The sequence below is a fragment of the Puntigrus tetrazona genome, chromosome 23 (genome assembly GCF_018831695.1).
Source record: "Puntigrus tetrazona isolate hp1 chromosome 23, ASM1883169v1, whole genome shotgun sequence".
Lineage (NCBI taxonomy): Eukaryota > Metazoa > Chordata > Actinopteri > Cypriniformes > Cyprinidae > Puntigrus > Puntigrus tetrazona.
The window spans coordinates 2,283,866-2,306,943 of NC_056721.1; the positions used below are offsets into that span (position 1 = coordinate 2,283,866).

Here is a 23,078-nt window from a genome sequence, read left to right on the forward strand (position 1 = left end):
GACTCCTAACCAGTCTTTCAATTGTAAACCAGTTAGTTCATTGGTTGCGTATGCAGAGTGAACCAGTCCTTTAACGCTGTGAATATCACCAGTTACGTGAAGAACCCATCAACCGTCTAGAGTTTCATGAAAGAGCTCTGCATTGATAGAAGTGGTCCACAACACATTTTATTCCCCTCTTTAACATTTCAGTCCCATCTAGTCTTCATCTTCATTAGCTTCTTCTCCTTCGTTTCCTCTGCGCCCAAATTTGATAAATTTGAGAAGACCCTCATGACGAGAAGTTATCAAACGGGTTTAGATGCTTCTACAAGCATCGTGAAGTTATAAGACGATCAAAATGGGTGGTTTTAGCTATCATAGACTGGAAACTGGAAACACAGACGAGGGAACATTCTGAGGATACAGGACAAGGCGTATCAATCTCTGTTCATACGGCGCTCGAGGTAAAACATCTTCATAATCAGCTATTTATTTCAATGATTTTCAATGTGTTTTTTTAGCTCAACATCAGCAAAGATTTAAGACCGTTGATTCTGCAGTGAAACCCATCGGAAAAGATACATGACGAGCGTGTCACCTAGTGATTGATTCGAGACATTAACGCCTGATTGCCGTTTGCGGTTATATTTATGTAGTCGGTGGACAGCCAGGCAGCTCGCTGGAGTTATAGATCCATCTCTGCCATTACCGCACACATTTTATCAATAAGGCCGTGCGTGCGTGTGTGTGTTCAGTTAATGAGTCGCAGAGACCGAGAGCTTCATTCATGTTTAAATCAGCACTCCCTGCAGAGATCAGACATCACAGACACGCAGCTGTCTGATTGGATAACGAGATCAAACCCCCGCTCTGATTGGATAATGACGCAGAGTAAGCCATCTCTGTGGCATCTGGATCCGATCGAGACTTCTTCTTCTTCTTCTTCTTCTTCTTCTTCTTCTTCTTCTTCTTCTTCTTCCACTTTAAATCCCGTTCTGCCTCTTTTCCTTGTCTTCCTCTCAGGCGAGAGCTAGCTTGGGAGAGAGAAGCTAATTTTAGAAACAGTCCATTTATTATGTTATGAATTACATGTAAAATAGATGCGTTTCTATTATTGGTTTACCATTCGTGTGAGTTTAGGTAGCTAGTGGCCTCAATGCGGGTGGCAGGGAAAGCCAGCGAGGTCAAAGGTCATGCATTGTGTCAGTCGGAACAGGAAAAGGAAACAGTAAACATCCTGAACTGTTTACCGATGGGCATGTTGTCATGGTAAAAGTGTCTATGAGGTTAATGACTAGAACGTGTGTGTGTGTGTGTGTGTGTGTGTGTGTGTGTGTGTGTGACATCTCATTCAAGACCAGCATTCCAGAGCTAGAGGAGTGCTTCACGATTAGACTCGTGTGTGTGTGTGTGTGTGTGTGTTATAACACTCTCTTCAACATGTCTCTGTTTTCCGTCTCCAGCATCTCCGCTATCGATTTATCGCCGCGAATCTTCTTCCACTTACTGCTGAGATCCCCCGGGTCTCCCTGCAGCATCCTCGTGTCTGCAGCCGGAGAGATATCGGAGAGCCCACGCGAGCAGGACAGCTCCGCCACCAAAGAGTCCCGCTGCACGGATCTGCTTTAACGGCTGTCAGTAGATATGCGTTCGGGGGAGATTAATGGGATAAAGAGCGCTCTTCCCGTCCGCTTGAGAAGCTTTTAATAGCTCAGGAACATATCTAAAGCCGAGCTGTCGTGGCAGTGCTCCTGCTTCATAACTTCACTTCATGCATGCAAATATTTTTGCTTTTACTTAATTGCATGCTATTTACAGTTAAATTAAAATTTTAATTTATGGTAAATGCAATTTGTTGAATTTTATCTTACCATTAGGATTTCAAGTAAAGATTATGTTCCATGAAGATATTTTGTAAATTTCCTAACGTAAATATACCAATAAGTTTGATGAATTGCTAAAGACTTAATTTGGACAAACTTTAAAGTCTATTTTCTCAATTTTGCACGTAAATTGCTAATTTTTTTAAGCACTATTATCTTGCCCAAATCTCTATAATTAAGTGTGGAAAGCTTATTTATTCAGCTGATGTATGAATCTCAATAAAAAAAAAAAAAAGAGCCTTGATACTTCATACTTTATTGAATTTGAAATATGATGCAGCGTACCGCCAAATGTATAAATATAGCCATATGCAGCATTTATAATAAACTAAAATACACGCCATTTGAATCCGAAGGTGTATTTCAATATATTTGTATTATAATATTCGACTTGTGCATCAAAATAAGAGTATGCAAAATAATTTAAGATGTTCTCGTGACATAAATGTGAATTTAAGTGTTCATAGATGTGTGAAAGCCGACTCTTTTCAAGCATAAATGTAATTATCATGTTATCTGCAATTTTAATTTCTTTTTTTTTTTTCCATATGTGCATGTTTTTGCAAGGGCCAAACTGACCCCAGATGCCAAAGGAGGTCACCTTTCTGAAAATGTGCACGTTCCCTCCCTAGAAAGGCTACAAAACCACTAGATGGTGATATTGCACTTAGCCTGCTCTCTTAAAGTCACGCACGATCTTCTAAAAAACACTATCTTTTTCATTTTGGTCACGCTCTATGAAATGAAAGCGAGATCTAATCAGAGGAGCACCTAGAGATCGAAGGCTCTCGTTCCGTCCGGCTGAAGCCTTCAGACCCTCGTTCGGTCATAAATGCCCATTCGTCACTGAGAGCGTTTGTTCAAGCTGCTGTTATCTTTGAGAAATATTTACTTCCCCTGGTTAAAACCTCCCCTTCGCACCTCCAGTAGATGCGGGTCACAGAGACGGCGGTGGAGAGAATGGCCCGCTGTAAACAGGCCGACAAAAGAAACAAACCGTGCCTGCGCTCTTCAAACAAAAGCCACAATTGCGTGTGTGTCGGTGATCACCAGCTATTCAAGCGTGCAAATACTGAAAGTACAAAAAGAAGGACGGGAAGCGTCGTGGGACTTTTTTTCCAGCGCGACACGGCTCTTTTGATGAAGTCTTCAGGAGCTGCGTGACTGGATGAGAGACAGATGCTGTAAACTATCCCGACTGAGAAGTTTAGTGTGCTACCTAGTGCACAGCTTTTTCGAGACCCATGAGTGCAGCTGAGTGATTGGACACAGTCTTACATGAAGGGCTTACGTGAAAATGGATTTCAGAGAAAAAAATCTATTCAAAAACAAACACTGCGGTTTATTATTAGCTATTTGACATTTGATGTCATTTCGATTTTTCATCATTTTCGGTTGTATTCACATTTCTTTAGTACTTTTGACCAGTGAAATGACGCCCAGAATGCTGTCTAGGGAGAAAGGTCGCTGGGTTTTGTAACATCTTACAACATTTAAAATAAAAATGTTACTATGCTTTGATGTAAATTGAATTTTGTAAACCACAGATCAACCAAATTATGTTTTCAAAGAGATAATTATTTTATTTTTTTTAAGTTTAAAACAGCTTTTGTTGTACAGATATACCAGATATACCAGGTCAGTTTCAAATTTATTTTCACAATTTATATTCAAATGTACACTTGCATATATATATATATATATATATATATATATATATATATATATATATATATATTGAAAAAAAAAAAAAAAAATATATATATATATATATATATATATATATATATATATATATATATATATATTTTTTTTTTTTTTTTCAATAGAAATAATTTGAATTTAGCTTGCAGACTTATGAGTCAACAAACTTAGGTCTTGACTCATAAGACTAAAGCGTATCAACTATCTATCTATCTATCTCTCTATATATATATATATATATATAGCTATTTCTATAAATAAATAAAAAAAAAAAAAAAAAAATATATATATATATATATATATATATATATATATATATATATATATATATATATATATGTACACACACACTTTAGGATATATTCAGATATGACTATATATTTGGTTCTATATTCGATATAGAAACGTGTTCAGGTTCTAGAATAATATATTTTATGATTTATATAAATACATTTGTATTTTAAACTATAGCCTACATTTAGACTCACAACATGTATACATAAACTACATAAACTGTATTAGTATACAGGGCCTATTTCATACTCAGATTTACCACTTTTGTGAGGAAAAAAAACATAGATAACCAAAGTACCACTGCATCTTCAGAATTCCATATACGCGGTTGATGGCAAACAATAAGTTTTAGTCCTCAATCTGATTAACATCAAGGTGAAATGAGAATGTAACTTTATGAGCGGATGCCGCCGGAGCTTGTTGACTGTTGACTCGCGCAGGAGCGTGTGTTTGCGCGCTGTGTCAGATGAGTGGGCTGGTCTTCAGAGAGAGACACTTCACAGCAGCCCGACTCTCACTTCACTCTCAGTCTCTACAGAGGAGAACAGCAGGAGAACCACTCAGGATACCCGCTAAGACGAGACACCAACTTTGGGACGGGAGAAACAGAGCCGGACCCGACTGAAGGAATCTAAGCAGGAACAACTTCGGCGCGCTTTCTCCAACAAACACCCTGCCTTTCCACCTGGCGTCCTCAGACAAGTTTGCTCTGCTGGAAGACAAATAACAGTCCTGTCAAGACACTTTCGCACTGGAGTGATTTAACCCGAAAGAACAAGGTAAGGAACTTCGAATTGAGATGTTTTAGGTATGGTTTTAGTTTCCCGTGGCGATGCGTTTCGAACCTCCCGGGATCGTTCGCGCTGTTTCGAGACGTCGCTCAGAGGTTACCTGCCTTTGCGTTTTCCCGAACGCTTTCAAGCCTCATGAAAGAGTTGAAACGCTCCTGCAGCGGAGCGGGACTCCCCGCGCTCTTTGAACCTTGCGCCAGAACAAGAGCGACGGGGCTTTTGCGGTCTGCAGACTCCTGGAAGTGGAAGATTTCAAACACCTTTCCATCAAGCCCGAGCTCGCAGGCTCTTTTTAATGTTCGTCCGGATCTCAGAGGAGGTGCGATGGGAGTTTTTTTTTTTTGGACATTGTGTTGGAGACGCGGTTCCCATGCGCTCCCATCCGCCAGACGCAATTCATCACGACTCGTCCTCGCCCTCTCAATTGTGCGGCTTTCAAAGTGTCTCAGCTGAAGGCAAACGCACGTAGGGAGTTTTTCTTTTAATATCAGCTTGTTAGGAACTTCTGCAAACAGTAACGCGTAAAAGCACCTGCGAGATGCGATTTTTGGCCCGTTCTCCACGACTGTTTTTGAATGGTTTGACAGGAACAACTTATTTCTTTGATTTTCTTTGTTTTGTATAAACAGGCACCAAGATTTTACTTTCATTTTACAGTTTTTGAGACAAAGTGTATCATTTAGAAAGGAGTTTTCTGGTTTTTAAATGTTATTCCCAAAAACCCAAACGGTGAGGATCATGCTTCACGAATATGAAGCGAATTAAGAAATGTGACATTCGATGAATGTTTAGCACCGATAGCTAATGAAAAATAAACCAACTTAGTGTGTCCAATTAATTTTTAGAAACGGCAAAAATAATCAATATATGATAACAAAAGTCGCTCTTTAAAGATGAAAAAGTCTTGCATGTCACTCGCTTGAAATTTCAGATCAGCTACCCATCTGTAGCATGCAGCGAGATCTTTTCTTTTTGAGTTTGAATGGTAAATTGTGTGGATTTTTTAATCTCTCCGATGGGATCGCGAGGATTAGTCTCCTATCAGACACAAACAACTGCGAAGTGGATTGCTGGCTACCTGATGTGGTTCCTGGTGAGAGTGATATTTTTCTCCGGGCTGGGAGACGTAATGAAAGGCAGACTCAGAATGAGGGAATTTGAATAACTGTATTTAGCGGCGAGGCCAAGCTGCACTGCCTCCCATCCTCTCTCGGAAAGAATGAAACAGGAACAAAAGTCTAAGAACGGGAAGGTCTGTGTTGCATAGCGTATCTAAACCCTTATTTGCATATGAAAACTCTGGCAGCGAAAGAATTCCGCCACTGTTGCAATAGCCATTTGTGTGTCCGACGGAGTGACAGTCCGATGCGGAGATACAGTCGTCCTCACGCTGGTCTTTGTGGGGTCTGACGTGACTGTGTGTCATGTCCTGTTGAGGAGAACCAGGGATTTAATCTCAGCTTTTCGAACTTTTTGTGACCCCCTGCTCTTTCATTTCCATATCTGTTTGTTCGCAAAGCTTCAGAGCTCAAATTCGGTTTGATTCAGAGCGTCCTGTCTGAGAAACACGCAAACGACGCCGCTCACATGAGATCGTTTTCGGTCTCGGTAGGTAGATCATAAATAAACGGCAGTGGCTTCTTTATTTCCCAGCATGCCCGTTTGTTGCTTCCTTGGATGCGGGTGGGGTGAGGAGGACTAATTGTCCCTCGAGTCTGTGAATATCGGTGAGATCTCGAATTCTTCTCACAAAGACAGCAATGAAGTGAACATCAGTCAGGGGCCTTCCCATTCAATGGTCTGTTTGTGTGGCGCTTGGAGAAAGTGGCCCCTGCACCCTCAGCACAGCTGCTGAAGGGCATTCCCAAATGTTGTACTAATTGGGAGTCTTGAGATAAAGACCTGTGCGAGGATACTTCAGAGTGGGACATCTGGATGCTCTTGAGTAGGTTTGACTTTATGAATAATCTTGAAATCGCCAGGAGACATTATGCTTTTCAGCTACTCTGTGCATGTCTCAAATGCGCCACGGAAACACAAATACCTTTAAAGATTTTACTCAACAAATGCCGCTTTGGGTCCCTGCCAAAGTAAACAAGCAGCAGACAGCCAAGTGTCCACGATGGAGTGCTGGACTTCAGCTCTCAAAACCGGCCTCTAACAATTAGTCATTGTGCCGTTTGGCTGTTCAAGAGCACCGGTGCAGCTCAGGGTTGGCACAAAGACACGGCCAAAGTACATGTCAAGCACCTCGGCTCTAAAGTGCTGATCTCATTTATAAGAAATCATAACATTTTAAGGTGAGAAGGACACATAGTGGCTGTTTGCGTGCACGCTCTTTCACTTTTCGTTACAAAACCAAATACCACATAATGAGGTAATTGAGACACAGCTGAGACTGCCGTGTGTGTTTAATGCTGTCCTGCAGGCTTTAATTTTGATCTGCCCCAACACACTCGCCTGAGATCACCCCCTTTAACTTGTCCCGGAGGGGCGGTTGTCTTGCAGGCTTCGTTTCTAACCTTTTTAACACACCTCTCTCATTTGTAACTCTATGCTTAGCCTCTTTGGGGTGTTCCATTAGGGTTAAACTCATCAGGACACCGGCCCTGGAGCCCTGCCATGTACCCTTATTCACTATTCCTTATCTAATACAGTCTTTTCCAACCATGTACTTGGAGGTCTCCCAACATTGCAGTTTGCGTGTTTCCTTAATCAAACGGACCCGATTCAACTCATCAGCTCATTACTAGAGACTCCATGATCTAAAATGGGCGTGACAAACGAGATATGCAAAATGTTGTAAGGCTCCAGGAATGTGGTTGGGAAGCACTAAACGAGTGAACAAAAACACTGAATCGAGATGCTGTGTGCACCGGTAATGTTAAAGATGGCGTCTGTTGGCAAGATGAGGTAATTCATTTGCATGATGCTCATAGTGAATGGGTTTTCTCGAACTACTAGTCATTAAGTGTACATAGGTCTTACAATTATTGTTAAGGGGCATTATGGGATTGAATGACTGCAGTCAATAATGTCCAGACATCACTGCTAATGGCTGTCCCCTCGAATAGTGCCTTACATCAATGGTTCCCAACCACTTTCCTGGAGCCCCTCGACATCTCACATTAATCGAACACATTTGATTCATTTCATTATCTCATTAGCAGAGACTCCAAGAGCTGAAAGAGGTGTGTGGGAGAAAGGAGACATGCAAAATGTTCTGTGTAGGGGGGATCCAGGAGCACTGTTGTGAACAACTGAACTACATCAGGGTATAATATGTGATTTCAGATACAACCTGGGAGTGTCTAAGAATCCCAAAGACCTTGATTTGCAGGTAAAGATGTGTTTAATTAGAATTGGCACCAAACTCTGCAGGATAGTGTCTCTCTAGGAGCAGGACTGGACTAATGATGAAAACGAAACTAAAATAAAGTTTTCAATTGAATGTGGTTTTGAATCTGGTTTGCCCGGGTTATACCAAGAAATAAATAATTAAATTGGATCACATAGCTTAGCTTATTGGTGTAGCAGGACAAGGACTGTCAGAATAAATGGACTAACCACTGACTCAGAGTTGCACTGAATCAAACTGCTCTACAAACTCCACCATTGTCCCCATTGTGTTCCACTGTTGAGGTTAGTTTCTTTCCCCCCATCTTTAGCTTTCCAGCTCTGGCTCCGTATGTATGCATGACAGGGCCGTGAGGAGCCCAGGGGACAAAGCTCACAGTAAATGTCTGTTCAGAGGTTTCGGGAAGCGCTGACAGAAGCTGAAGGAAACTCACCCATTCTCCAGTTTCAGGGCGTCGTGCCTCTGTTGAAACAGAATCTGAAATGTTTCCCTTATCTTGGTGGAAATGAAGGCTTTTGCAGCTCCGCTGTGATATAGGAGAGTTCACATATGTGACACTGAGCTCCGTAGGGAGGAGAGTCAGTGTGGAGGTAGCGCGCGTGTGCTTGTGTGTGTGTGTGTGTGTGTGTAAATGTGCAGTCATACATGTTTAAAAAGCGAGCGAGACAGAAGTGACACCCCCACACAGGTTAGCGCGGTAATGATGGCTCTCCGCTGTTTGTGGCCCTGGCCGCTGCGGTTTGATTGACAGGTGGTAGCTGCTCTGGTGCGATGTGTGTTTTCACCCTGTCAGTAGTGCTGCTTTTCATGCACGGTACATGTGCTACTCATCTGTGTGTGTGTGTGTGTGTGTGTGCGCGTTTCCATTGCTGAGCCTGTTAGTGCTTGTCTCACCTTTGTGAATTGCACGTTAACACTTCCCGTGGCAATTAATCAGTCTACTATTGGACTGATTAAATCATTTAACGACAGGTTGATAAAATGATCTGCTCCTAATTGTTGATCAATCGGACTCTGCTGTTGCTCAAAGCCTCTAGACTCCCAGTGGAGATGAATGGTTATTTTATCTGATTTGTATAAACATATTTCCAAGAGAATGACATTTCCGTCTCTAGAGAGATCATTAGAAGAATCGTAACCAAATGAAAGTGGAATGCAGCCAGATGTTACTGAAACACCTGACACGAGATTCTTGAAATGCATTTGTGTTGCAGAATTATCTCTAATGGCTCTCTAGATCGTAGAACGATAATCAGGGAGCGTAAGCTGTTTAAATAGCGCTATCGCGTCGTTGTTTTTACTCGCACGTGATTAGGAGCATTTCGAGGACGATAATTCAAACATTACAGCTTGTTGCGTTCAAAGGGTTTAAGCTGTTTAACATTATGAACTTGACTCTACGACCTTCCCGCAACACACTCTCTCCCGAAACCACTTCAAGGTCCGATCCATCACGCATCTCAGATTTGTACGTGGTGCATAAGTGATCCAGGACCCGAATGAACCCGTTTCCGTCACAGGAAGAAAAAAAAAAGTTTGGTAAAAACAAATGAACGCAGAAAAAAAATAAATAAAAAGGAGCAAAACAAAGTTGACACGATTGCGGCCGACTCTGCCTTCAAATTATCCTCCCCCAAATTACGATCAGACATTCTCCCCAGCTCTAATTAAACATTAGCTTTTATTTGTTCCAGATGGGGCTTTGTTTTGAAGTTTTATTTTAGAAAGAGGACTGCTTTCTGCTCTGGGAAACACAACTGCATCCAAACCTGACGTTGAGTTGCAGAGGAAACCCTTGTTCCTGTGTTTCTTTCGCTTTCTTCTCTTGGTTGTAAATTGGAATTTGTGGCAAATGTTCTGCGACCACATCCAAAGAGACACAGTATTATAATTCCTCCCCAAGGAAGGTCTTCCCAGTCACAGTCTACACTTCAGAGATCTCCAGTGAACACTGGCTTAATTTCTGCAAGCCTAGGCTGGATTTCTACAAGTAAATATTATGTTAAATCACTAATCTGGATTAGAAGACATCCACATGAATGAGAATTAAGATGGACTGTTTTCATACCAGTTGTGAACCATACCAAATTTCACATTCTTTTTTTTTTTTCAAGCAAGCGTCAGGTTTCTGTCTGAGAAAATCCTATTAGAGCATCAGCACAAGAGAAAGCGGTGCTCTCTTGTTGTGGGAGACAGAGGAGAGGAAATGTAATGCATGATAAAAGCAGTGCTTTGTGTGCAAATGCAGTTAAGTACGTTTTGCGACTGGCCTAAGAGAAAAGCCCAAGTGTAACAGATGGGGGAAGTGATAATGCGCAACTTTTAAAAGAAAGGCGAGAGGAAGGCACGTAAAAGAAAGAGAAACAATGCATGAAAGCGGAAGAGGAGAAAGAGAGAGAGCACCATCTGAGTCTGGCAAAGAAAGAGGGAGCGAAGGAGGTCAAGAAAAGTGGGAATAAAGGCAGCAGGAGGGGAGGGATTCCTGGAGAGGTCATTAAGAGGACAAGCACTCACTTGCTGTTAATGACAGTGGAGTATCGCTCTAATCTGCCATCATTAGCCTGATTATATCAGTGGGTTTGGGCTTTGCCTTCAGCTCCAATCAATAGCACCAAATCAATAGAAAGTGGATATCATGTGATCCCTGCGAAGCCAAATCCAACCGGAGTCGGACCAGCACAGATGAACCAAGTTCAGCTTTCATCACAGTTTAATTCAGAACAGCATACGTAAACTTAGTCCAGCTCAATCTGACCCAACATAGTTAAGCACTACATGGGACAGGACAAGCTTTTTTATGTTACAAAAATGTTCTAAATGTTTTTATGTTCTAAAAGATCATGTGACACTGAAGACTGGAGTAATGATGCTGAAAATTCAGCTTTGATCACAGAAATAAATTACATTTATATATGAAAATAGAAAACAGATTTTAAATTGTAATAATATTTCACTTTTTTACTCTTTTTACTGTATTTTCAATAAATAAATGAGGTTTTGGAGAGTGAAGAAGAACCTTTTTTCCAACATATTACATAAGTCCAAGTCTTATTGACCTTTTTGAACTTTTGAACGGATTTTCGAACAGTTTTTGGTCTATTGTTTAATATCTGTTCTAAAGGCAAATTTCCTCAATTTTAATCAAAGTTGTAGTATTAGCAATAATAATAAAATGTACTGTTAGTTATTCACTTCAGAATGAAATAAAATGCGCGCAGGACAGATGCAGAAGATCAGCGGCAAAGAAAATCTGTGAATAGTTACAAGCAGGTGTTTAACACCAACCAGACATAGATATTTTTGTACTGTGAGCTCGGACACTCTACACAAGCATTCAAACGTGATTAGTGAGGGAGTGTGTGTGTGTGTGTGTGAGCAGATGTGTGCATCTGTGAGCGTCTCCGAGTGCCTGGATGTTCTCATGAGCTGCTGAATGTTGTTTGCGTGCAGTATCAACCGCCGCATACCCGTCTTTTACCCCAGCTGTGCCGCCCCTTGAGTTAAAAAAGCAGCAGAACTTCAAAGGTGGTCAGTGAGGACATTAATTTAAATTCTTCATCCCAAATCTCCTGTAGTTTGGTTTGTTTGTTGTAGCATGATGGCGCAATCCAGTCATTCAAGCGAAATGTTAAAAGATTTTGCTGCTCTTTTAGAATATAATAAGAACATCGTGGACTGATTAAGCAGTCCTTCATTTGAGCTTTTAAACAGTCATCTTTAGCTCAACTAAAGGTCCTTAACTTATTGCATTTATTCTCCAGCTTTAAAATTTGAGTTGAATTACTTCAACTAAGGTCATGCAGTTGATTAATTCACGTTCAGCAGATAAACGTATCTTGTTTTTTCCTTTTGCACAAATATTGACTGCTAAACAGGTTTTGGCCAATCAAATGCTTTCTTCTGTGCCAAACCCCCAACATGTGTACTGGCTAAAGCTGGGCTCACACTACAGGAGTTTTTAAATCCTAACCGATTATGAAGCTAAGGTGATTTCTCTCAAGCGCTTCTCTTTCTCCTTTACGTTTGTGATTTGTTTACGACAGTCCTGTTACTAAAAAACTCCTTCTCCAGTACCCAACAGAGCCGTTGCAGCAGCTGTTTTGCGGTCACACATTGGCTATTGTGAAAGCGCTGACATTATCACATAGCCGTCATCATCCCGATTTAAATCCTGAATATCACACATGTTTGATATGATCGGGGCTGCTCTGATTTGTGCACGAACAGACCGGTAGGCGCACCGTTCCATCGGTGAACGCCTCACATGAACAGATAATCAGCGATCGAGGTGCTCGACAAGATTTTTGAGGGGAAAATCGGGGCTAAATCAAGGCTAAATCGGGCTAAAAATCCTGTAGTGTGAGCCAGGCTTAATAGTTTTAATAATCGTTCAGATTCTATGAGAACAGTCAAGTCCAAACCAGAACTATAAAGCAATACGATATCATTTCAATGGAATTTTCTTCCCAGTCAATGAATGATAAAAACATTGGCAGTCAATCAAAATCCACCCAATAACCAAAATAGGTGTGCTTTTAACAAACAGAGCATTAATGTGTTTAGATGTGGATGTTATGGTATGGTCGATGAAGACTGTGCTCATGAAAAAGAATTAAATTTCATTCAGTCACTGTCAATCTCTCTCTCTCTCTTTAGGATGACGTTGATGTGTGGATGTTATGGTTTGGCGTTGCTGGTCTTGGGGGTGATGGGACAGAAACTGCCCACGCGTGATGAAGGCCTCTTTCAGATGCAGATCAGGGATAAAGCTCTGTTTCACGACTCTTCTGTCTTGCCAGATGGAGCTGAGATCAGCGGATACCTGTTCAGAGATACACCGAAAAGGTGGGACCATGCACAAACATACACAATGCGTAAATTGTTTGTTTTTTGCGTCGGAGCGTACGTTTTTCAATTTTCCTTCACGTGAACACATTTTTTTAAGTTTGAAGGTCGATGGGAGGGAGGGTTACAATCATGTGCATTTGTGGAAGTGTCTATGGGTGAGGGACGAATAAATATGGGATCTATTACAGCTATAATGCATCAGATGAGTGTGAGGCATGCATTATGAATGAGAAGCTGGAAACGACTGTGTGTTTGATGAAGCATTGTTTTGAGCAGCAGGTGCATTCAAACGGATGAATATCAACCGCGTTCTCCACGTCCGTCAAACTGCGCCACATGCGAGGTCTCGGCAAAAGGCTACAGGGTTATTTTAGCGGAGGATCCTGGATGAATTAATCACATACATACCACAGATGGTCTCAGGCTGAGCTATTCGCGAAATTTGAAAACGCTTCGTAGTAACAACGAACCTCTTCGTTTTCCCGTTTGATGTCCACGCCAGCGATTCTGTCAATGTCGTGACCTGCTAATGAACTGCAGTGTTCTCTAATACAACTGATTACACTGAAAACTAGCGTACATCTGTCATAATCATTTTACAGAATGTGGAGTTGAAAGGTGTTCCTGCTCACAGAAGGTCTGATTAAAAGCTCGGACGATTTGGAATAATAGCATCATGCTACTTACTGATACTAATTTACACATACATGTACAGTAGATGCTTAATGCAATATCTGAACGCATTTGGTTTTGAAGTAAAAGTAAAAAGCTAATTCAAATGATTGAAATGCAGTGTTAAAAATGATAAATTAAAAAAAAAAAAAAATTTTACGACAACATCAAAACAAACTATTTTAGTCTTTCTGAATAAATAATCTGATTGAATTAACTGAGTTATTTGCCACTTCTCTGTATGGATATAATTCATCCTTAATGTGGTGATGTAAATAAATTGTATATAAATAGTAGGCAGTATTCAGTCTATATTTGCACTAAGTAATATTGCAGTATAGAACGTGGTTACAGCTAAAATACACCAGCTGTGTTTGGTGTGCCTTTTATAAGACATCTCCCATGTGAAACGCGTTGTCAAAAGTATGCTAATTCATTGGCAACACGGTGCTAAAAACGCTAACAAAGCTAGCGGAAATGTGTTGAGACAGCAAGGCTAATGTAGCAGCGCTGTGTTTGGGGAATACGGTCCTAATTCGGTAGCGGTCTCCGAAAGGCCAGCTAGTTCTTATTTCAGTATATTGTGTCTTGGGACTTGCTTTAATATATCTGAAGTACTTCTAAAGACGAAACATGACTGCAATCAGGCGGGCAAAATTAGCCACACCATTATGCATAACCTTGCTAAAATAGCAGTCTTAAACTTAGGGTCCTGCACTTTTTTAGGCCCTAATGTGGAACGTATTGTTATACACCTTGTTACGCAACCTTCTATGTAATTTTATGCTAAAAAGTGCATGTGTGTATCTAAAAAAAGACCTAAAATATAATAGCCTGCAGATGGCTAGTTTTCACACAGTCATCAAATGTGATTCAGTCCAAGCAAAGAGCACATCTGCTATACAACACACAATGAGTCAGGTTTAATTTCCCGTCTCGTTTCTAAGCTGTTGTCATTTTTGCAGCGCATGCTAACTTTCTTTGCTCTTGCAGGTACTATTTTGTGGTGGAGGAAGACAACACTCCTCTGTTGGTGACGGTGACACCTTGCGATGCTCCTCTTGAGTGGAGATTGACGTTGCAGGAGCTCCCAGAGGAACGCAGCGGGGAAGGATCAGGTATCCGAATTAAATCTTCCGATCAATGTTGCAACTCTGCAGTAATTTAAGACTTGTTTTCCATGTAAACGTTCTAAACTATTATTAGAAAACCTGATCTTAGATCTGTGGAACAAGAGAACATATCCCTTAGCCATTCAATACAGCTTAATGATTAAAGTAGACAGTGGTATCTCTTTCCATTAATCTCCGAAGGATTATACTTGATAAGGGAGGAAGTCATTCCTAAATGAAGAATCATTTAGGTCCTAGAGGATTAAGAATTCCAGTACGTTGTAAAATAAACTAAACTTCTATAATATTTTGGTTTCAAAACCTATTGATCAGCTTTCATAGGCAGCATTTTAAGATCGGAATGTTAAGGCGGTCCTAAAATGTAATTAACTTAGGAATGATTAGGCTAATTATAGAAGAAAAACATCTATTAGAATAATAATAATAATAAAATAAAATATATTTCAATCTAACAGCAAATAAAATTGTGCTTAGTAACCCATGGCTTGCCAGCTCTGATGAAAAATCCAGAGTATGCTGGTTAAGTACGTTTTGAAGCATTACTGCTGTTTTTTTAGCTGGTTAAAGCTGGTTATGTTCTGGTTATGAGCTGGTCCTTAGCAGCATCTACCAACTAAGCACCAGCTCAAACCAGCAGCCATGCTTCAAAACATACCTAATCAGCAACAGCAACACTGTTTTTTCAACAGCAGCACTGTTGGCATTAGAAGGTTCCATTTGAATTAGGTGATCTTGCCTATGTAGGAAATAGACCAAATATGTGTTTAACTAAAAGTCAAAATGAATGTCCTACAGATGCCCCCTTGGAAAGTTTTATGCAAAAATAACTCTAGTTTTATTTGAAAAAGCAGCATGGCTGCAGGTAAATATGTGTTTTCTGTGAAGTACTGTGGAGCGTGTCCAGTGTGGGTCAGTGTTTTCCACCGTGGTCAATCATTAGCCCTGTTCTAGTGCCAGTGTGTATTTGTGAAGTGTGAATTTGGACCCAGTGCTAAGCACATTTGGTATGCTGATAGACGGCATCTGATCATCTGCAGACATGAAAGCCTGAAACCAAGAATTAAAAAGAGTAAAATGGATATATATCTTGTACAGGGATATATATATATATATATATAAATCTCACCAAACCTGTAAAGAACATGACTCCAAAATGAAAAAATGTGTAGTGAAATGTGACCTAGACATGCTTTCAATCACACAGCCATAGAATTCCTCCCACTATTCCATCAACTGTAAGCAAAAAAAGGTTATGACTGGCATTCGTCTTCAAAGCAAACTTCTCGCTTGTACTCTTGTTCTCCCTTTTAGCAGTACTCCCTTCCCTTTTGACCTCCCTCCTGGTATTTTTCTCGTTTCTTCCCTTTCTCCATCACCCTCTCTCTGCATCACTCTTTTTCCATCTGGACAGTATCCTAAAAAAGAAATCAATAAAGTTGCACAAAACACCCTTGTATTCCACTCCACACACATGGCGGGTTTCAGCTGTGCGTGTCTATGAAACCCAACGAATAGGCCCGAAATGGGGCAGAAGCTGCTGTGTCAGAAGCATACTGTACATGCAGAACATGTACATGTGTGAGCTTACATGAAGACACGAGTGTCTCCCTGAGAGACGACAGACTTCTCTGATCATCTCTGCCTTTTTGTGCTATAATGACTCCCAGGCCTTGGGTTTCCTCCTTTCTCTTAGTCTGTGGCCCAATATGGCTGTCCTGGCTGATGAAATGCAGAGACCTCCATTATTCACTGCTGTACGGTTGGGTTTTACGCAAAGGATTTAGATTTTTTTTTTTTACACACCGTGTAACAATCGTCGTGCTACGGCGTGACTTGGCTGTGATTGGGAGATCCTGAAAGACAAATCAGTCACAGTTGATGATATCCGCCTTCAGACTCATTTCCTTGCTCACATACGCATTCAGTCATTCACAGTTGCAATAACTCAAACACAAATACACACTCACTCTTGTGGGACCGGACCTTAGGAAAGAACTTTTCAAACGAGAACTCTTTAATATTTCATTTGTTTCAAGACAGCAATGGGATCAAACGGAAAGCAAATTATAACTTGAAGTGAATGAATGAAAACAGGAGTTTTGTGGCTTTTAGTCAGTGTCTGTCTGCCACCGATATACTATTTCATAGGATCTTTAGGTCTCCTGCTTTTCAGATTTAGTTTTCCTGATTAAGATCCCAGTACCTTACAATTTCCGAAAAGTGTTCAACAATGTCTTAAACTTTGCAATTTACCTGTTTTTACAGCTCTATGCATTTATATTGATGCTTTTATGCAAAGCAACTCGATACAACCTCTGTTTCTATCAGTCCTGGGAAATCAAATCATTCAATGGGAATCGAACCCATACCCTTTATGTTGCCAGTGCCATGATTTACTGTTTAAGCTGTGTAAATACTTAGTGTATCAACAACTGTTGAAAAAGAATTTCAGGAGACACAAAGTTGACATTTCAAACATCCGTTCTAAGCAATGCCTGTGCAATACTTTGTGTTCTTTTTTTCTGGTTAATTGCAGCAACACGTTATAAATGAAAAGCAAACAAGGACATGGAAGCACTTTTAATTTTTGTTATCTTTTTTTGAGGTACACCAGTCACAGTAAATAAATACTCATACACAAGTCGTTTCCCATGTTTGCGGAATATATCCACTGGGAGCCGGGCCTTTGAGTGCAACGCGTGTTCATTTAGTTCTCTGGTTGACAAACATAATATTATGCTTTCTCGCCCAGCTTAACGGAGAGGGCTTGGAAAGGAACTCAAGGAACAGCAAAGCCACAAGGCATCTCTGTGTAGCTTAGAGTTCCCTGAGAAGGCAAAGAGAAAGTCACTCTCTGATCTGCAAGTTTGTTTGGATACAAAACACAGTGGCCAGCAGACGAGTAGCTAAACGTCCACAGGAGCAGGTAGCTTCCTGGTACCTCACAAGGATTAACACATTAAACGATGCTCTTTCCGTTAAGATGGAAATTACTGCTTCTTTTTTTCCAGTGGTGTTAATCGGGGTGTGGGGAGGAAGCGGAAAGTAAACAACTAGATGAGAGGATTTGGAGTGGTGAGGGAAATGCGTCATTATGTGGCAGTTAATGTTAAATGTCTCAGTCATTGATGTTCAGAGAAAGCCTAAGTGTGCACATCCATTTGTTCGACAGTTTTATGCATCCAAATATTTTTACCCCCACAGAATGAGCCTTGTTTTTGATGTTTGCGGTTTGTTATGTGGGGACACTCGTTTCCTCATCATCTTTTGATTCTATGTGCTTGTTTCCGAAGGTCTAATTTTGTGTCTTTTGTGTCCCAGGTGAGCCAGAACCTCTAGAGCAGCAGAAACAGCAGGTCACGGCTAATGAGGGGACCGAACTCTTTACCTACAAAGGAAATGACGTTGAGTCGTTCATCTCCACAAGCTCCCCTTCGGGCTTGTACCAGCTGGAAATCATCTCCACCGAAAAGGACAGCAACTTCAAGATGTACTCTACCACAACTCCTGAGTCCGATCAGCCATACCCGGAGCTGCCTTATGACCCCAGGGTTGATGTTACTGCACTGGGTCGTACTACTGTCACGCTGGCCTGGAAACCCACTCCTACTGGCTCCATCATGGGCCAGCCAATCCAGTACTGTGTGGTTATTAACAAGGAGCACAACTTCAAAAGCTTATGTGCAGCCGAGGCCAAGATGAGCTTGGATGATGCCTTCATGATTGCTCCAAAACCCGGTCGGGATTTCAGCCCCTTTGACTTTGCTCATTTTGGTTTTGTCCCATCTGAGAATGATTTCAAGGATCGTTCCCTCACCACCAACAGAGCTCTGAGCAACAAGATGAGTCGCACATATATCCCCAAGCCCAAAGTGGCAGACATACAGAAGATCTGCATAGGCAACAAGAATATTTTTACCGTGACAGATCTAAAGCCAGACACGCAGTATTACTTTGATGTGTTTGCCGTCAACACTGGCACCAACATGAGTACTGCGTACGTGGGCACATTTGCCCGCACCAAGGAAGAAGCCAAGCAGAAGACTGTGGAGCTCAAGGATGGGAAAGTAACCGACGTCTTCATTAAGAGGAAAGGCAGCAAATTCCTTCGCTTTGCGCCGGTCTCCTCTCACCAGCGCGTCACACTCTTTGTCCATGCCTGTCTGGACGCAGTGCAAGTTCAGGTGCGGCGTGACGGGAAGCTTGTTCTCTCTCAGAATGTGGAGGGTGTCCGTCAGTTCCAGCTCCGAGGGAAGCCCAAAGCCAAGTACCTGATTCGTCTGCGGGGATCCCGCAAGGGTGCCTCCACCTTGAAGGTACTCGCCAGCACACGTGCCGGAGGCAAGCAACCTTTCCCTGCCCTACCCGAGGATACCCGCATCAAGGCTTTCGATAAGTTGCGTACCTGTTCCTCCGTCACAGTGGCTTGGCTTGGCACACAGGAGCGCAACAAATACTGTGTTTACAGACGTGAAGTTTCTGAAAGCTATGGCGAAGAGCATCGGCGCAGAGAGCAGAACCAGTGCGCTGGACCAGAGAGCCGTCGCAAGTCAGAGAAAGTGCTTTGCAAGTACTTCCACAGCGCCAACCTGCAAAAGGCCGTCACTACCGAGACCATAATGGGCCTCGAGGCAGGAAAGAGCTACCTCCTGGATGTTTATGTGGTGGGACACAGCGGCCACTCAGTCAAGTACCAGAGCAAACTGGTGAAAACAAGGAAGTACTGTTAAAAAAACTCCGAAGCACAGACTCTGCACAGAAGTAAATATATTATATATATAATGAGAAAAAAAGAAGTTTTATTTAACTCGAAGTGATATTCTACTAAGGAGAGTTTTGCAGACTGACTACTTGCGCACAATGCTAATGCTAACGCTGCATGTGTCGCGGTGACCGAACTGCCTGTAGAGTGAGATATCAACCTCTGTATTTATGTTTACATTACCGAGTCGAGTCGAGTCTGGCGCTCTCAGGCGACCTTAGGCACCTGAAGGTTTGTTCTCAGGGGGTGCCATCGCTGTTGCTACGCAAAGAGTCCCTGTACTGCATCCTCAATGCCGTGGAAATGGGAGTTTGGAGGAGTTGCAGTTCTCTTTTAGCCACTGCATGCACCATTTGTCTGCCTTATGTCTACGTTCGATTTGTTTGTTCGTTTTGGTTTTTACGCCAGCCATCACAGAGGTAGCTCCATGACTCCTTCTCTCCGCTCTCCTGCCCTGTATTAAAAACACGGTGTAGAAGACTTTTTAAATTATTTCATACTTCTTAATGTTTTATTTTTTTAACTGTTATTTTTTTTGTTATTGACAACAGTTATTAGTGATAAAAATGTGTTTTAAATCTATATGAAAGTCAGCGTTGTTGAACCCACTGTCAGTTTGTGTGTGTATAATCTCAGTTTGTGAATCTGGTGTGTGTAAAAGTATCTCATCTCTGTGTCACATGTACAGATTTTCTCTGCCAATATTCATGTACATAAAACACTAAATATAGACATCTGTAATCCCAGCCGTTCTGTGTTTCTCTTCCAGGATGATATATACATACTGGAAAATATCCACATGAATGAATGACTTAAATTGTATGACCTGCTATGAAGTAAAGCTTCGTTCATATAACTCATAGTAATGCAATGTCAAGAATACCATAACGACCTATTGGGCTTGCCAAAATTTGCAGTGTACAACAGAGCACACTGCACAGAATACTTGATCCCACAATGCAGTTCACTGCACAATATTAGTCCTTCCTGATTATTGGCCAAGATTTAAGACATTTTCATTTGATAAACAAATTAATGCATAATACCTTTTGTATTGCTACGATGAAAACGCAATGCTACTTGCTGTATTAAAGGGGTATGTCACCGAATTAAAATGTTGTCATTAGTCACTTGCCCCCATGTCGTTCCAAACCTGTAAAAGATTTGTTAATCTTTGAATCAGAGGACAGCAATATAATTAATATTATTGTACCAAAGGAGATTGGTAAAATAATTGGTAAAATATCAGATGCGAAGGATGCGATGTATTGTTGAATGTTGTCTTCTTTTCTTTTGAGTACAGATCAATTCTCGTAACTTCATAAAATTACAGGTGACCCCTGATAGCATGCTTACACATTAAGTACATGAAATCTTTCTCTCTGTCCATCTCTATTTTTCACATTCACATATAGGGTTGAATTTGTGCACGATGCTCAAACGAAACTGTAATGTCTTTCCTGAGGAGTTCAGTTTGAGTTCTCTTCGCAGCCTGTCAATCACTACAGACATAGCGCAACCTCGCCTGTCTTAAATTAGTCTCATTGCTGCCCTGCAGTAATGAGGAAGAGTGCTGGGAATGGTGCAGGAATGGATAGGGAATGCTTGAGGCAATGGTTTGGGAATGCCATGGATGGCCCTTTACAGAGAAGCTAATGAGAACGGTCAGCAGGGACTGTGTGTGCAAAGCTCACAAAAAGAGGGTCAGTTAAAGAGTGAATGTGTTTTTAATAAAACTAAAATTCCCTGGATCCCAAGACAATCAAAAGAAGAGGTGGCCAATGCATTCACATTTTCTTTTTTCTCCCAAACTCTAAAGTTGTCTTGCTCGCTACTATCTACATAGTCACTTGCCTTCTAAGTAAATACTGAAATAAACCCTTACAATTGACTGATGTAGTACACTAGATTGGCAGCAACGCTGCATCACCCTAAGAAGCACATGGGAGACGTCCTTACATAAACTATATGAGATTGGCTCAAAACAATTTAATGATTACTTTCTTCAGCTCCTGATTGCAATTTTTTACAAAATCATGCTATATGCACTGTACCTTTAACTACATTATAACAAACATTTCTCTCTCTCTCTCTCTCTCTCTCTCTCTCTCTCTCTCTCTCTCTCTCTATATATATATATATATATATATATATATATACTTTTATTACGTACTATAATAGCATGCATATACCTGATTAGCCTGATAAAGTAGCTTGTACTTTATGCATTTACTCTGTTCACATCAGTCTTTATTTATTAGTGGTTTGTTAGTTAATAATCTTCTTAAAGTAATGTTGCATTAAGAACATTAATATTTTATATACATTTTCATAATGTTGCAAAAAAATCTTGGAACATTTTTGTGGTCTTGTGGTCTTATTCTCGTAATGTTGATAGAAAACATTCATGGAATATTATTTTTTGGGTAAAAAAAAATAAGTAGGATGTTGTGAGAAAACTTTTAGTAAAATTTTGCATTCTAATCACAACAAGATAACATTTTAACATTACAAAAACAAAAACAAAAAAAAAAAACAATGTGTATATATATATATATATATATATATATATATATATATATATATATATATATATATATATATATATATACATTTTCAATAACATTATTTTGTGATGAAAGCAAACTTAGTAAAACATTGCAAATTTTTATGACCTTATTTATAAATATTATTATAACCACAATAAGAAATATGGACATTTATAAATAACATTTTTCTAACCTAAATTCGTTATTTGGCAACTTGCTATGCTGCTTTAATATTTGGCCGAAGGAAGTAGTCTTATAAAGCAGCTAAATTGAACTGCATATGTTTTTGAACAGTGACTGCATTGTTGCGCATGCAAGACACTTTAAAATGCTATCAAGCTGGAGAAGCTCATTAGACTTTAGAATAGAGCTTATGTCTTTGACACTTTTGTATCTTTCCCTCCCACTCACATATATACAGTCTTTACACACACACACACACACACAATCCATTTACCTTGTTGTATCCTCTATTCTGAAATTCTTATGAGCCACAGTTGCCACATTTGGCCGCCAACACTCACTCAGAGTAAGATGATAACAGCACTATCAAAACAGGTCTTCTCTCTGAAAAAGCAGTTCACATTGGTGTCGTAAAAAGAGGAAAATACTCTAATACACAGAATAAACGGTTTCATGCTGGTCGGCGGCTCTCCAGGGACTATAAAAGGAGAGAGATGTGGTTGTTAGGGGGAAGAGTGAGAGATATACAGCCAGAGAAAACAGTGAATGGAATAAATATAGAGGGATAGAAGCCACATCTCAGAGTGATGGGTTTCAGCTTTTAGCGCTGAACTTTGTTCTGCTCTTATCTGATTTTTGGCTTGTGTGTGTGTGTGTATGCATGCATGTATACGCATGGCTTGCATCCCAGTTCCTTAGAACTCAGTGACACTTTTGAAGATAGTTTGTGAAGAAGGATTCTGAAGCAACACTTTCACACACACACATATTCGCTCGACATCCACATACAAACTGTTTATGACACTTGAGTGTGATGGTGGTCGTAAGACAGACATACTGATATCATCAGAAGGTCTGAGAAACCACAGTCCTGGCAGTTCCTCTGAGGTCAGACCATCTGCACCTAAAGACCTCCTCA

At 40.7% G+C, this 23,078-nt stretch overlaps 1 protein-coding gene across 1 annotated transcript; it reads left to right on the forward strand.

Annotated features, from left to right (window-relative positions):
- The first annotated feature begins 4,115 nt into the window (after positions 1 to 4,115).
- On the forward strand, positions 4,116 to 20,168 carry ndnf (neuron-derived neurotrophic factor). Its single transcript, XM_043224909.1, has 4 exons — positions 4,116 to 4,642; positions 12,669 to 12,857; positions 14,526 to 14,650; positions 17,987 to 20,168. The coding sequence occupies exons 2-4, from the start codon at positions 12,670 to 12,672 to the stop codon at positions 19,393 to 19,395; spliced, it is 1,722 nt and encodes a 573-aa protein (XP_043080844.1). The 5' UTR covers positions 4,116 to 4,642; position 12,669; the 3' UTR covers positions 19,396 to 20,168.
- Positions 20,169 to 23,078: the final 2,910 nt, after the last annotated feature.

Excerpts from the sequence above, each read along its gene's own strand:
- ndnf (XM_043224909.1), top strand. The coding sequence starts at position 12,670 with ATGACGTTGATGTGTGGATGTTATGGTTTGGCGTTGCTGGTCTTGGGG. Across the intron at positions 12,858-14,525 it reads TTCAGAGATACACCGAAAAG|GTACTATTTTGTGGTGGAGG; the intron begins GTGGGACCATGC and ends TTGCTCTTGCAG. Across the intron at positions 14,651-17,986 it reads ACGCAGCGGGGAAGGATCAG|GTGAGCCAGAACCTCTAGAG; the intron begins GTATCCGAATTA and ends TTTGTGTCCCAG.